The sequence below is a fragment of the Mustela nigripes genome, chromosome 13 (genome assembly GCF_022355385.1).
Source record: "Mustela nigripes isolate SB6536 chromosome 13, MUSNIG.SB6536, whole genome shotgun sequence".
In the NCBI taxonomy this organism is placed as follows: Eukaryota; Metazoa; Chordata; class Mammalia; order Carnivora; family Mustelidae; genus Mustela; species Mustela nigripes.
Window position 1 is genome coordinate 5278161 of NC_081569.1, and position 11848 is coordinate 5290008.

General features: G+C 46.8%; 1 protein-coding gene across 4 annotated transcripts in view; it reads right to left on the reverse strand.

Moving 5' to 3' along the window:
- PRC1 (protein regulator of cytokinesis 1) overlaps positions 1 to 9509 on the reverse strand; it is a 25503-nt gene extending 15994 nt beyond the window's left edge. The window contains exons 1-2 of one of the 4 annotated variants that reach the window (XM_059371546.1): positions 8960 to 9506; positions 204 to 336 (exon numbers count right to left, since the gene is read on the reverse strand). In XM_059371546.1, the coding sequence (XP_059227529.1) occupies positions 204 to 336; positions 8960 to 8970 (144 nt within the window). In that variant the 5' untranslated portion in view covers positions 8971 to 9506. Of the gene's footprint in view, positions 1 to 203; positions 337 to 8959 lie in introns of all 4 variants that reach the window. The other 3 variants (XM_059371547.1, XM_059371545.1, XM_059371548.1) reach the window with 3 other exon arrangements.
- Between the last annotated feature and the right edge of the window lie 2339 nt (positions 9510 to 11848).

Genomic DNA, 11848 nt, shown 5'->3' on the forward strand with positions numbered 1-11848 from the left:
TGCCTGCCTCTCTGCCTGTCAAATAAATAAATAAAATCTTAAAAAAAAAAAAAAAAAAAGAAAGAAAGAAAAAATAGGACTTAAATAGAAACAAAACCAGGAAAAGCCTGTGACTTCCAGTGTCACTTCCCCAGTTCTCGCGAAGGGACACCAGTCTCCACACTGCTGTCCCACTGCAAACAGACCAGTACAACTCAGCTCACCTTGATGTGCTTCTTCACAACCTCAGTTCGTTGTAACCGCTGGTCCTCTGGAATCCCGATCAATTCCCAGATTTCCCGCAGGTGATTCAGAGCTTTCTGGAGACATACTATCGACTCCTCTGCCAGCACCTCACTGAAAAGCAAGAGAAGCCAGTAACATGAGCCACTGCCTCCAGACTAAAAGCAGTTATTTACAAAAACTGAACAGACTAGTTTCTCAGTGGCTTCAGGCTAAAACAAATCAAAAACCCATATTCAGCTTTAACCTCTCTTCTCCAAAACACAACACTGGCAAAGCCAAATTCAGTATCGCCTTACACTAGGGAAATTCAATTTCTTCTTCTTGAATTGAAGAAATTCAGTTCTTCTTTTTTTTTTTTTACATTAAAAAAAAAATGCTCATCCCAATAATCCTAAGAACATCACCTAACCAATGAAAACCAACAGTCCTCGCTCTACACCCAGCGTGCAACCCAACATAGGGCTTGAATCCATGACCCCCAGATCAACACCCGACCTGAGATCGAGAGTCAGATGCTTAACCAAATGCACCACCCAGGTGCCCCAGAAATTCAGTCCTCTCAGTAACAGCCAGAATCAGGACTTTCATCAACAATTCTACCTATGGCAGGACAACACAGAATTATAAAGAAAAACAGGGGCACCTGGCTGGCTTAGTTGGCAAAACATAGGAGTCTTGAACTCAGGACTGTGAGTTGGAACCCCAGGCTGGGTGTAGAGACTACTTAAAAAGGAAAGATAAACCAGACAAAATGAACTCCCGCCAAACACAAGAGCCTGCTCTAGGAAAAGCTCTTGTGAAACGGCAACTCACTACAGTCTGGTTGTCCTGAAGTTACCGCCACTGACTTTGAGAATGGCTCAGATTACACAAGACAAACATCAAGTGTTGGCGAGGATACAGAAAGACCAGGCCTTTCATACATTACCAGCCCGGAATGGAAGCCAGGACACCACTGTGGAACCTGCCGCAGCACCTGCTGAAGCTGAGCCTCGCAGGTGTATTTCCACACGCGGGGCTGGCAGAAACCAACACGTACGGGATAAAGATGAGCATAGGGAGGGTCAGAGCAGCGCTAGTCCTAGGGGCGTAAGAGTAGAAACAACCCGATGTCCACCAAAGAGTAAACAGTCCGTTCCTACCACGGAATAACAGCAATGAACACATATGATCATAATGTAGCAATGAACCACAATGCTGAGTCTCAGAAACATCACTTGGACTACGCTAAATGAAAAGAAGTCAAACGCCAAAACGCTACATCCTACACGATTTCATTTGTGAAATTCTAGAAAAACTATAGTGAAAGAAAGTCTGGGATCAGAGCAGGAGGTCCACTGCCAAAAGGCACAAGGAAACTTTTTTACAGTGATGGAATGGTCCTAGATCTTTCGATGATCACCTAACTGTATACAACAACCAAAATTCAAAACTGTTCAAGTAAAATGAGTTAATTTTACTGTATGCAAATTATACCTCAAATCTTAAAAAACAAAACAAAACAACAAAAACAAAACAGGCGGTATGGGACCCCTAGGTGGCTCAGTCGGTTGGGTGTGTGACATTTGATTTCAGGGAGGGTCATGATGTCAGGGTTGTGAGATCAAGCCCCGCCTCAGGCTCAGAGTCTGCTTGAGATTCTCTCTCCTGCTCCCCCCTCCCACTCCTGCACGAGTGCACGCTCTCTCGCTCTTTCCCCCCCCAAATAAATAAATAAATCTTTAAACGGCGGGGGGTAAAACAAAAATAATGTTAAAAAAAAAAAAAAGAAAAGTTAGGGAAGAAAAGGAAAATTGGTTTGAAAGAAACAAGCAAGTCAAGCAAGCATTTATCACCATGTGATTCCAATTATACAAAATTGAAACACAGGCAAAAACCAAGGTATGCTTTCAGCGGTCAGGACGGTGGTCAGTGGTTGCCATCGTCCTGGGCGGTGGTGACTGGGCAGGGATACAAGGAGCACTGGTTACATAGATGTGTACTGACATTGTGAAAATTGATGGAGTTGGCCCTTGCATTTATGCACATTTCTGTATGTTATTCTTCAATTCCAAAAAGTTTATTTTAAAAAATGCATTATCTGATGCAAACTTAACTGGGCACCTTCTAATTTGTCTTTAAAAAGTTTACTTTTTTGGGGCGCCTGGGTGGCTCAGTGGGTTAAGCCGCTGCCTTCGGCTCAGGTCATGGTCTCAGGGTCCCCACATCGGGCTGTCTGCTCAGCGGGGAGCCTGCTTCCTCCTCTCTCTCTGCCTGCCTCTCTGCCTACTTGTGATCTCTTTCTGTCAAATAAATAAATTTAAAAATCTTAAAAAAAAAAAAAATTTTTTTTTTAAAGATTTTATTTATTTATCATAGAGAGAGGGGGGGAAGAGAGCGAGCACAGCCAGACAGAATGGCAGGCAGAGGCAGAGGGAGAAGCAGGCTCCCTGCCGAGCAAGGAGCCCGATGTAGGACTCCATCCCAGGATGCCGGGATCATGACCTGAGCCGAAGGCAGCTGCTTAACCAACTGAGCCACCCAGACGTCCCTAAAAAGTTTACTTTAAAAATGCTAACCAGAGATGCCTGGGTGGCTCAGTTGGTTAAGCGGCTGTCTTCGGCTCAGGTCAAGATCCCAGCAGCCTGGGATCGAGTCCCACATCGGGCTCCTTGCTCGGCAGGGAGCCTGCTTCTCCCTCTGCCTCTGCCTGCCACTCTGCCTGCCTGTGCTCGCTCGCTCACTTGCTCTCCCTCTCTCTGACAAATAAATAAATAAAATCTTTTAAAAAATAAATAAGCTAACCAGGGGCGCCTGGGTGGCTCACTGGGTTAAGCCTCTGCCTTTGGCTCAGGTCATGATCTCAGGGTCCTGGGATCAAGCCCTACATTGGCATCTCTGCTCAGAAGGGAGTGTGCTCCCCTGCCCCCACCTCTCTCTGCCCACTTGTGATCTCTGTCAAATAAATAAATAAAATCTTAAAAAGAAAAAAAAATGGCTAACCATTAGTCTGCTTCACATAACACTTAAAAAGCAGAAATTGAGATGCGATTGGGAGGGAGACAAACCATTAAGTGACTCTTAATCTCACAAAACAAACTGAGGGTTGCTGGGGGGAGGGGAAGAAGGGGGTGGGGTTATGGACATTGGGGAGGGTATGTGCTATGGTGAGTGCTATGAAGTGTGTAAACCTGGCAATTCACAGACCTGTACCCCTGGGGATAAAAATATATTATGTGTTTATAAAAAATAAAAATTAAAAAATAAAAAGCAGAAATTGGGGGCGCTTGGGTGGCTCAGTGGGTTAAAGCCTCTGCCTTCGGCTCAGGTCGTGATCTCGGGGTCCTGGGATCGAGCCCCACATCTGGCTCTCTGCTCAACAGGGAGCCTGCTTCCGTCTCTCTCTCCTTCTGCCTGCCTCTCTGCCTAATTGTGATCTCTGTCTGTCAAATAAATAAATAAAATAAAAACCAAAACAATAAAAACAAAAAGGTTGCCTCTCCTACTTAAAGAAATCTTTGGCACAAACACCAGTAGCCTACACCAGATGGCCAATATCAATACCCAGATAGCGAATAATGTTTCAAAGAATTTATTGTACTTCATTCATTTTAGAAATGGGAACAGGTAACTAAGGCATTTGTTTAATCTCAATCAACTAATATTAATTATTCTACTCTCAACTGAAGTTTAACTTCGGAGTCTCCCCAGGCACTCCAATTTTAAGACAAAGGAATGCATAAGTCAAAATTCTAATCTTTGCATTTTATTAAAAATAACCTATAGTGGGTACCTTGGGTGGCTCTGTCGGTTAAGCATCTGCCTTCAGCTCAGGTCGTGATCTCAGGGTGTTAGGATCAAGTCCCACATGGAGCTCTCTGCTCGGCAGGGAGTTGCTTCTTCCTCTCCCTCTCTGCTCTCCCTCACTCTCTCTCTCAAATAAATAAATAAAATCTTAAAAACAAAAACAAAACCTACAAGACTTCATCTGTGGTCAGTATCCTCCAGTCTGAATGCAAAAGCCCAGTGTTGAGCCCAACCAGACTGGGCCATTGCTCTAAGGGGCACGACTCCAGACTCCAGGCAGTGCTCTGCAGTCTCTTCCAGGCTGGTCCACCCCATCCTAGCCAATCCACAGTTCGCGCAGCTAGGATCTCTAGAAAACAAAATCCAATCAGGCCTTTGCGGGACTACTCCCTTCAAAGTTTCCCATCGCCCTCAGCAAACAGTTCAACCACTTTCAAAGGAAAGGCTTTCAAAACCTCTCAAGTTTTGTCTCATTTAAAAAATACATTGTATTTATTTGAGACAGAGACAGAGAGCCCGCGCAAGCATGGGGAGTGCAGGCAGAGGGAGACGGAGAAGCAGACACCAAACTGCCCCGGCCGAGCAGGAGACGGAGAAGCAGACACCAAACTGCCCCGGCCGAGCAGGGAGCGGGATGTGGGACTCAATAGCCGGCCCCAGGGATCATGACCTGAGCCAAAGGCAGACACTCAACCAACTGAGCCACCCAGGTGCCCCAAGGTTTGTCTCTTAATCTCTCTCACAGCTCACTCCCTAAGATTCTGGCCAACAGAACCTATGAGCATTTCCCGGACATGCTCCTCCCTCAGCCGTGTGCAGGTCTCAGCTGTTGAAACCACCATGCTTCTGTACATTACCTCCACTTGCCATCACCTTCTTTGAACAGCTGTGGATTCCTCACAGTCATCCCCCATCCCCACCGGCCCCATCCACTCTGTAGACCACAGACTCAAGACCAAGGACTGCCAGATCTTATCCGTGTTCATTTTTCCAGACCATAATGCACAGCAATTGTTCAATAAACGGAAAATGAATGGCCTTGAGTCCCTACCAAAGGCTCATTATGCCTCTAACATCCAGCTACCTTCAGTTTATAAGCTCTCACATATAGACAGATTTCAAAGCTCTGCTGCCTAGCTCCGTAAAACATTCAGAAGGTAAAGTGATCACTCTTTTGAAGCATAAAATTCTAGCACATGGGAAATGAATCGGAATAGACATTTCTCCAAAGAAAGTCTATCATGGCCAATAAGCATGTGAAAACACACTGACCACTAGCGAAATGCAAATGAAAACTAGAGAGATACACTTCACAGGTACCAAGATGGCTATAAGAAAAAAAACAGTTACCAAAAAAAAAAAAAAAAAAAGGCAATAACAAGTGTTGGCAAGGATATGGGGAAATTGGAAGCCCCCATACACTGCTGGCGGAAATGTATGATGGTGCAGCCTCCTTGGAAAAGTCTAGCAGTGGGGCACCTAGGTGGCTCCGTGGGTTAAAGCCTCTGCCTTCGGCTCAGGTCATGATCCCACCTGGGATCGAGTCCTGCATCTGGCTCTCTGCTCAGCAGGGAGCCTGCTTCCTTTCCTCTCTCTCTCTCTCTGCCTGCCTCTCCGCCTACTTGTAATCTCTGCCTGTTAAATAAATAAATAAAATCTTTAAAAAAAAAAAAAGTCTAGCAGTTTCTCAGTTGAACAGTTACCATATAATCCAGAAATTCCATTCCATAGGTACTGACCCAAGAGACATGAAAACATGTCCATGCAAAACTCATATACATTTTTTTTTAATGATTTATTTGACAGACAGAGAGATAGCCAGAGAGGGAACACAAGCAGGGGAGTGGGAGAGGGAGAAGCAGGCTTCCCACTGAGCAGGGAAGCCCAATGCGGGGTTTGATCCCAGGACCCTGGGATCATCTGCCCTGAGCCAAAGGCAGATGCTTAAGGGGAGACACCCAGGCGCCCCTCATACAAATGTTTATAGTAGCATTTTTATCATAGCCAAAAGATAGAGACAACGCAAAACGGCCATTAACGAATAAACAGGTAAATGGGATACACCTATCTGGTGGAAAGTTATCTGGCAGTAAACCTGGGAAACATTAGGCCACGGTAAAGAAGCCAGTCACAAATGACAATGTGTCGTAGGGTTCTATTTATATGAAATATCTAGAACAGGCAAAGGTAAAGAGGCAGAAGTAGGTTAGTAGCTCTATGGGGCTGGTGTGTATGGAGGGAGGAAGGTGGAAAAGAGCCTGACCTCTAATGGGTATATGCCCGCTTTTCAACGGGATGAGGAAATGTTCTAAAACTGACTGTGGTGATAACTGCAGGACTCCATGAATGCACTAAAACCCATCACACTGTATGCTACACGAAAGGTAAGAAATCACTTTAAAGACCATCTGAGATCTTTTCCAGTCCAGTGACCTAGTTTCAAGAGATTGGGAAGACTGGATCTTTTCACAACCGTTTGTGTCCTTGGGAGGTATCCTTCTAAGTACCCTCAGCTTTCCAGTGATGTGTTAGGAGAATAAAAATCTCAAAACTTGTACTTTTAGGGAAATTACCTGAATCTGTTTACAGGCGGTGTCTAATTGAACCAAGAGAATTATTATTCCCAGTGAATGCACTGAGGCATCTTATGATCATACTTTTTTGAAACATAAGTTATTCACTCAAAAATACTACTTGAATATTTATCATACACATGGCACATTCTAAGTGTTGGAACTCAGCACTGAACAAAACTGATATCCCTGCCCTCTTGGGGTTTACATTCTAATAGTAAAAGAAAAGCAAATGTAAGCAAATCTTATATTAAATGGTAGCAAGTCCTCCCTGAGGTGATCTTTGAGCAAAGAGAGAGGTAAGGAATCCAGTCATGGCCCATGTTGGGAAAGAGAGATCGAGGTACAGGGAACAGCGAGTGCCAATGCCTGAGATGGGATGGTCCCTGGTAGGTGCCCAAGAGAGCAAGGACTCTGGTACGACTGGTGCAGAGTACAGCAGGACGCCAGGGGCTTTTGTAAAACGCAGAGGCTTTTACTCTAAAATATGAAATCACCAGAGGATTTTGGCTCCTGTGTTGACAAGAAGCTTCAGGAGAAAAAGGCAGAAGCAGGTAGACCAGTTAAGAGGCCAGGGGAGCACAGCAAGAGATAACGGTGGTGACCTGGACCAGGGCAGTGGCCCAGAGCTGGGGAGGAGTGAGACTGTGGCTGTCTTTTGAAAATTAAGGCTAATGTCAGAAATGAGAGAAAGAGGGGATACAAGAATTAGTATGAATCTTGTGAAGGGTGGAATATTTTTCTAATTCTTTGAAAACAGTACTCAAGTGAGAAGGGTCTCTAGATTTGTAATTCCAAACGCCCGTTTTCCCAACAGGCCCAGTAAGATTTGTTAAAGTAATCGAATCCACTTTTTTTCTTTTTTTAACTTTTTCATTATAACAATTTTTTTAACTTTATCAAAAAAAGTTAAATTTTTTTAACTTTTTCATTATAACAATTGTGTGCATACTGCTTTTAGTTAGTGGCCCCTCTGGCTCCTGGAGGCTAGCAGTGTGTTAGCTGTACAGACATTTGTTTTGGTTTTAATTGGCTCTGAGATCTACAAATCTCATGTCATTTAGTTCTGTAAAAGTAATTTGGCTAAATTAGTAAACATAGCTGTCTTTCAATTAAGTAAAAAACCAAAAAACACTGCAGATTATGTGCCAGATTTTTTAAAAATGACAGCTTTACTGAAGGTTTTTTTTTTTCCTTTCTTTTTTCCCCAAGATTTTATTTATTTATTTGACAGAGAGAGAGAGATCACAAGTAGGCAGAGAGGCAGGGAGAGAGAAAGGGGGAAGCAGGCTCTCCACTGAGCAGAGAGCCCAGATGTGGGGATCCATCCCCGGACCCTGGGATCATGACCCAAGCCGAAGGCAGAGGCCCAACCCACTGAGTCACCCAGGCGTCCCAACTGCAGTTATTTTAAAACCCTGGCTGTTTTTTCAAATGGTGCCATGATTTGTACTCCCTTCCCATTCTCCGGGAGGCAAGCACTTGAAAAGGAACGACGGGAATTAGTAATTATGGAAGGACGAACTTTCTACAGCGACAGAGCAATCAGTCTGACCAATAACCACAAATAATGAATCATCACAGTGCCTCGCCCACCTCTTTCAGAAAGTAACGTTAACGTTTTTATCGCTCTTAACACAGGAGCCCTATGCCCTGGTATCATCCTTATTTTAGCACAAAGCTGACACCTCTCCCTTTTGCAGCTGACATTCCCAGAGCAAAAGAAAGGTGGTTAATAAGCAAACCTGCCCCTCAATGCCAGTAAGTGCTGTGCAGGGAAAACCGAGGGGAGGGGACAAAGGAGAGAAGAGACAAGTGACAATCGGTGTGCGGACGAGTCTGGCCCCTACTTTAAGTCGGCGGCGCCCCCTCCCCAGCAGGGCCAAGGGAATCGTGAAAAACACCGGAGAGCAATTCCTTCATGGCGCTCCTGAACTTGCAAGGAACCCGGCTCCCGACCGCGTCAGCTAAAACGTTAGCGCCGCAGCCCGGCCCCGCGGGAGACACGGAGAAACGGAAACACCTGACGACCGTAAAGAGAAGCGCGAAACCCGACCGCAGAAGACGCAGGACTTCGAACAGGCCGTGGGTGCCAAGAAGCAGCACCTGAGGCGAGCGGGCGGGGCTCGCGGACACCCGGCGCGTCCAGGCTTCTGGAGCCTCGGGAGCCCGCGGCCGCCGGGGCCGGTGCGCAGCACGCCTTGCCGCCCCCGCCCCGAGCACCAGCTCAGCGCTCCCGGCCCTGCCGGCCGCGCCCGGGCCTCACTCGGCGCGGCCTGCCGTGACACCCGCGCTCCGGGGGCGTCCCGGGGACCCCGCACCCGGGACGGGGGTCGCTCCCTCCCGCAGCCCGTCGACCCTTCCGCAGCCCGCACCTTCTCCTCATGGCGGACGCTCCAAGCAGCCGGCCGTCGAGGCCCCAGACCTCCTCCACGCGGGGCTGAGCGCAGCAAACTCCCGCAAAGACCGCTGTGTTCTTCCTGGCCGGCGCTCCGCGAGCCGTTAGGTCACCGCGGAATTTCAAACTGAGCCCGAAGGCGGAGCAGCCCCGCGATTGGCGCTCTGACCCGTCGCTCCTCGCGAAGCCCCGCCTCCTGGGTGAGCCGCGAGCGCGCACTGCGTCCAGGCGCGTCGGAGCTCGGAGCCGGGGCGGGGTGGGGGGGCCGCGCGCTGGGCGTGGGAAACGCTAGCCTGCCGACTGGCGGTGGGGTCGCTGTCTGCGCTTGCGCGGGGAGCCGACGGAGCCTGGGGGGACGTCCCTCCCTGCCGCCCCGCCCCGTCACTGTTTGGATTCGAAGCTCTGGGCGCCGCCCGGAGACCGCGGGAAAGGGGCGAGAACCGCAGCCCTTCGGAAGGGCCGGAGCGGGCTCAGGGGGAAAGCCTTCCCTTTAACCCGCTGCCCTCGCGCAGGCAGATGGCGAGCCCGGCACCTTTCTAGACAGCGATCCCATTTAATCTGCACGACAGCCCCGTTTGGTATTAACGGCATTTTACGCAGGAGAGAACCACTCTTAAAGGTTTGAGGGGCTTGCCCAGGTCACATGACTGGCACACAAATGCCTATCACCTGGGCATGGTTCTTTCAAATTACAGGGGTTTGTAGTTGTATAAAAACTTTAAAACTCAAAATCGACATCAAAGCACTTTTGTATCCTTTTTTCGCTGAACATACACTACATCCCCAAATGCTTATGTATAGCCTTGTTTTCCATTGATTCACAGTTGCATGATATTGTGGCTCGAGGTGATCTCATCTGTTTTGATACAAACGGATATTTAGATTTTAAATTTTACAAATAAATGTCTTCATGAATAAATCTACATCTTGCACTATTTTCTTACACTTGATCCCTAGAAGAGTAGCTACTGAATGCTCTCCCTCCAGAAGGAAGCCTTACCAGAAGCACACCCACCTCTCACCCTCAACTGCTCTTTTAAATCTCTGCTCATTTCATAGGCAGAAAGTGTCACTCCCTTCTTTGATTTGCGCTTGCTGGCTTATAGCTGAAATTACACATTTCCCCTGAGTGTATTGGCCATCTATGACTTCTGTGACTCCTTTTCATTTGCCTTCTCCATGAAGGAAAAGTAAAGGATGCTTGTTTGCTTCACCTGCAGGACCATGTTTCTCCCACTTTCAGAAAGACTTAACTGGAGCTTTTGACATCCTTTAACAATGTCAGCAGCACGTCAGACATTCACGCTGCTGATGGACAGAAATGCAGAACACTTTTGAAATTTACTTGCACTTTGTTGATTGACTTAAAAGTTATTCAGAAAGCTTCAAAACCTTGTGATCTTCAGGCATGTTCCCACGGCCAGCATCATAAGCACCCTAAGACCATTTTGCTATCATGTCTGTTGCACTGTTGTTCTGAAGCCAATGAAGTCACAGAGATACCCACTCAGAGCATATACTCGACATGTAAAACACTGTGCAGAGTGTAAGTAGGACCCTGTTACAGGACTGGACGGCATTGTTCTAGAACTTAAGTGCACTGTGTTGCCACGGTCTGTTTCCTTGGTCACAGAATTGTTGTCTGTCACATATTCTTTATGCAGACTAACACCCCTGTCAGTGGGTGTCTTTGATCCTGCACACTAGCTTAACATAAAAATTATAACAAATTCTAGCTGGATACCTGAGGTATACATTTTCCTTAGAATACGCACTGATAACAGCACTCCTTTATGAAAGAATTGTTTTGATGATCCAACAACACAGATTTGGATCTTTTAGTAAGTGGCAGATAGGAAGCAGAGGGACTGGAAGGGACAGTCTTGCAAAAACCCAGGCAAAAAATAGTCAGGATCTCTGGCATGGGGATGGTGAGGAGAGGATGAGCCAGAGGCATGGAGGGATAAGGGGTAGTGGAACCAGCTGAATGTGGGGGATTTAAAAAAAAAAAAAATCTGAGGTCAAGGTTATAATTTCTTTCAAGTACAAGGCTTGGGTAGATGATAAGGATGTCAATTACCGGAACACAGGAGGAGCAGATTGGGGGATTCAAAGTGAGGACAGGAAGTTCAGTTGGAGAGTTTATTTTAGACATGTCGAGTTTGAAGGGCCTGTGGAATGACCAAGTTGAAAATACCAGCGTGAAACTCAGCAGGAAGAGGAGAGCTTGGGATCTGGAAGCAGCTGACAACAAAGGACAGGGAGGGGACAGGCAGAGACAAGCAATCCAAGGAGACAGAAGCACAACCCAGGAGACCACAGAACAACAACAAGAGTGTCGTGGAAGCTGAGCAGAAGAAAGGAAAAGCAGTTGTCAGGAAGGTCAAGTTAGAGGAGGACCAAACAGAGACTGATGGATGTGGTTACAGTACAATTTTTTTATTTACTTTTTTTTTTAAATTTTTTTTTTTTTAAATTTTTTTATTTATTTGACAGACAGAGATCACAAGCAGGCAGAGAGGCAGGGAGAGAGAGAGAGGAGCAAGCAGGCTCCCTGATGATCAGAGAGCCCGATGCGGGGCTCGATCCCAGGACCCTGAGATCACGACCTGAGCCGAAGGCAGAGGCTTTAACCCACTGAGCCACCCAGGCGCCCCAGTACAATTTTTTTAAAAGGTCAAGGGACAGAAAGGCCACCAAAATCAGCAACTCGGGGGCGGGGGGGCACTGGTTAACTTTTTATCAGCACTGTTAGCTGATGCCCGAGCCTGCTCTAACAGGACGCAGTCTTCATTCTGCAGTAAGAGACAACTGCTTAATACCAGAGTGCCTCCTGAAGTTGAAACAGTAACAAACTCATCTTTTC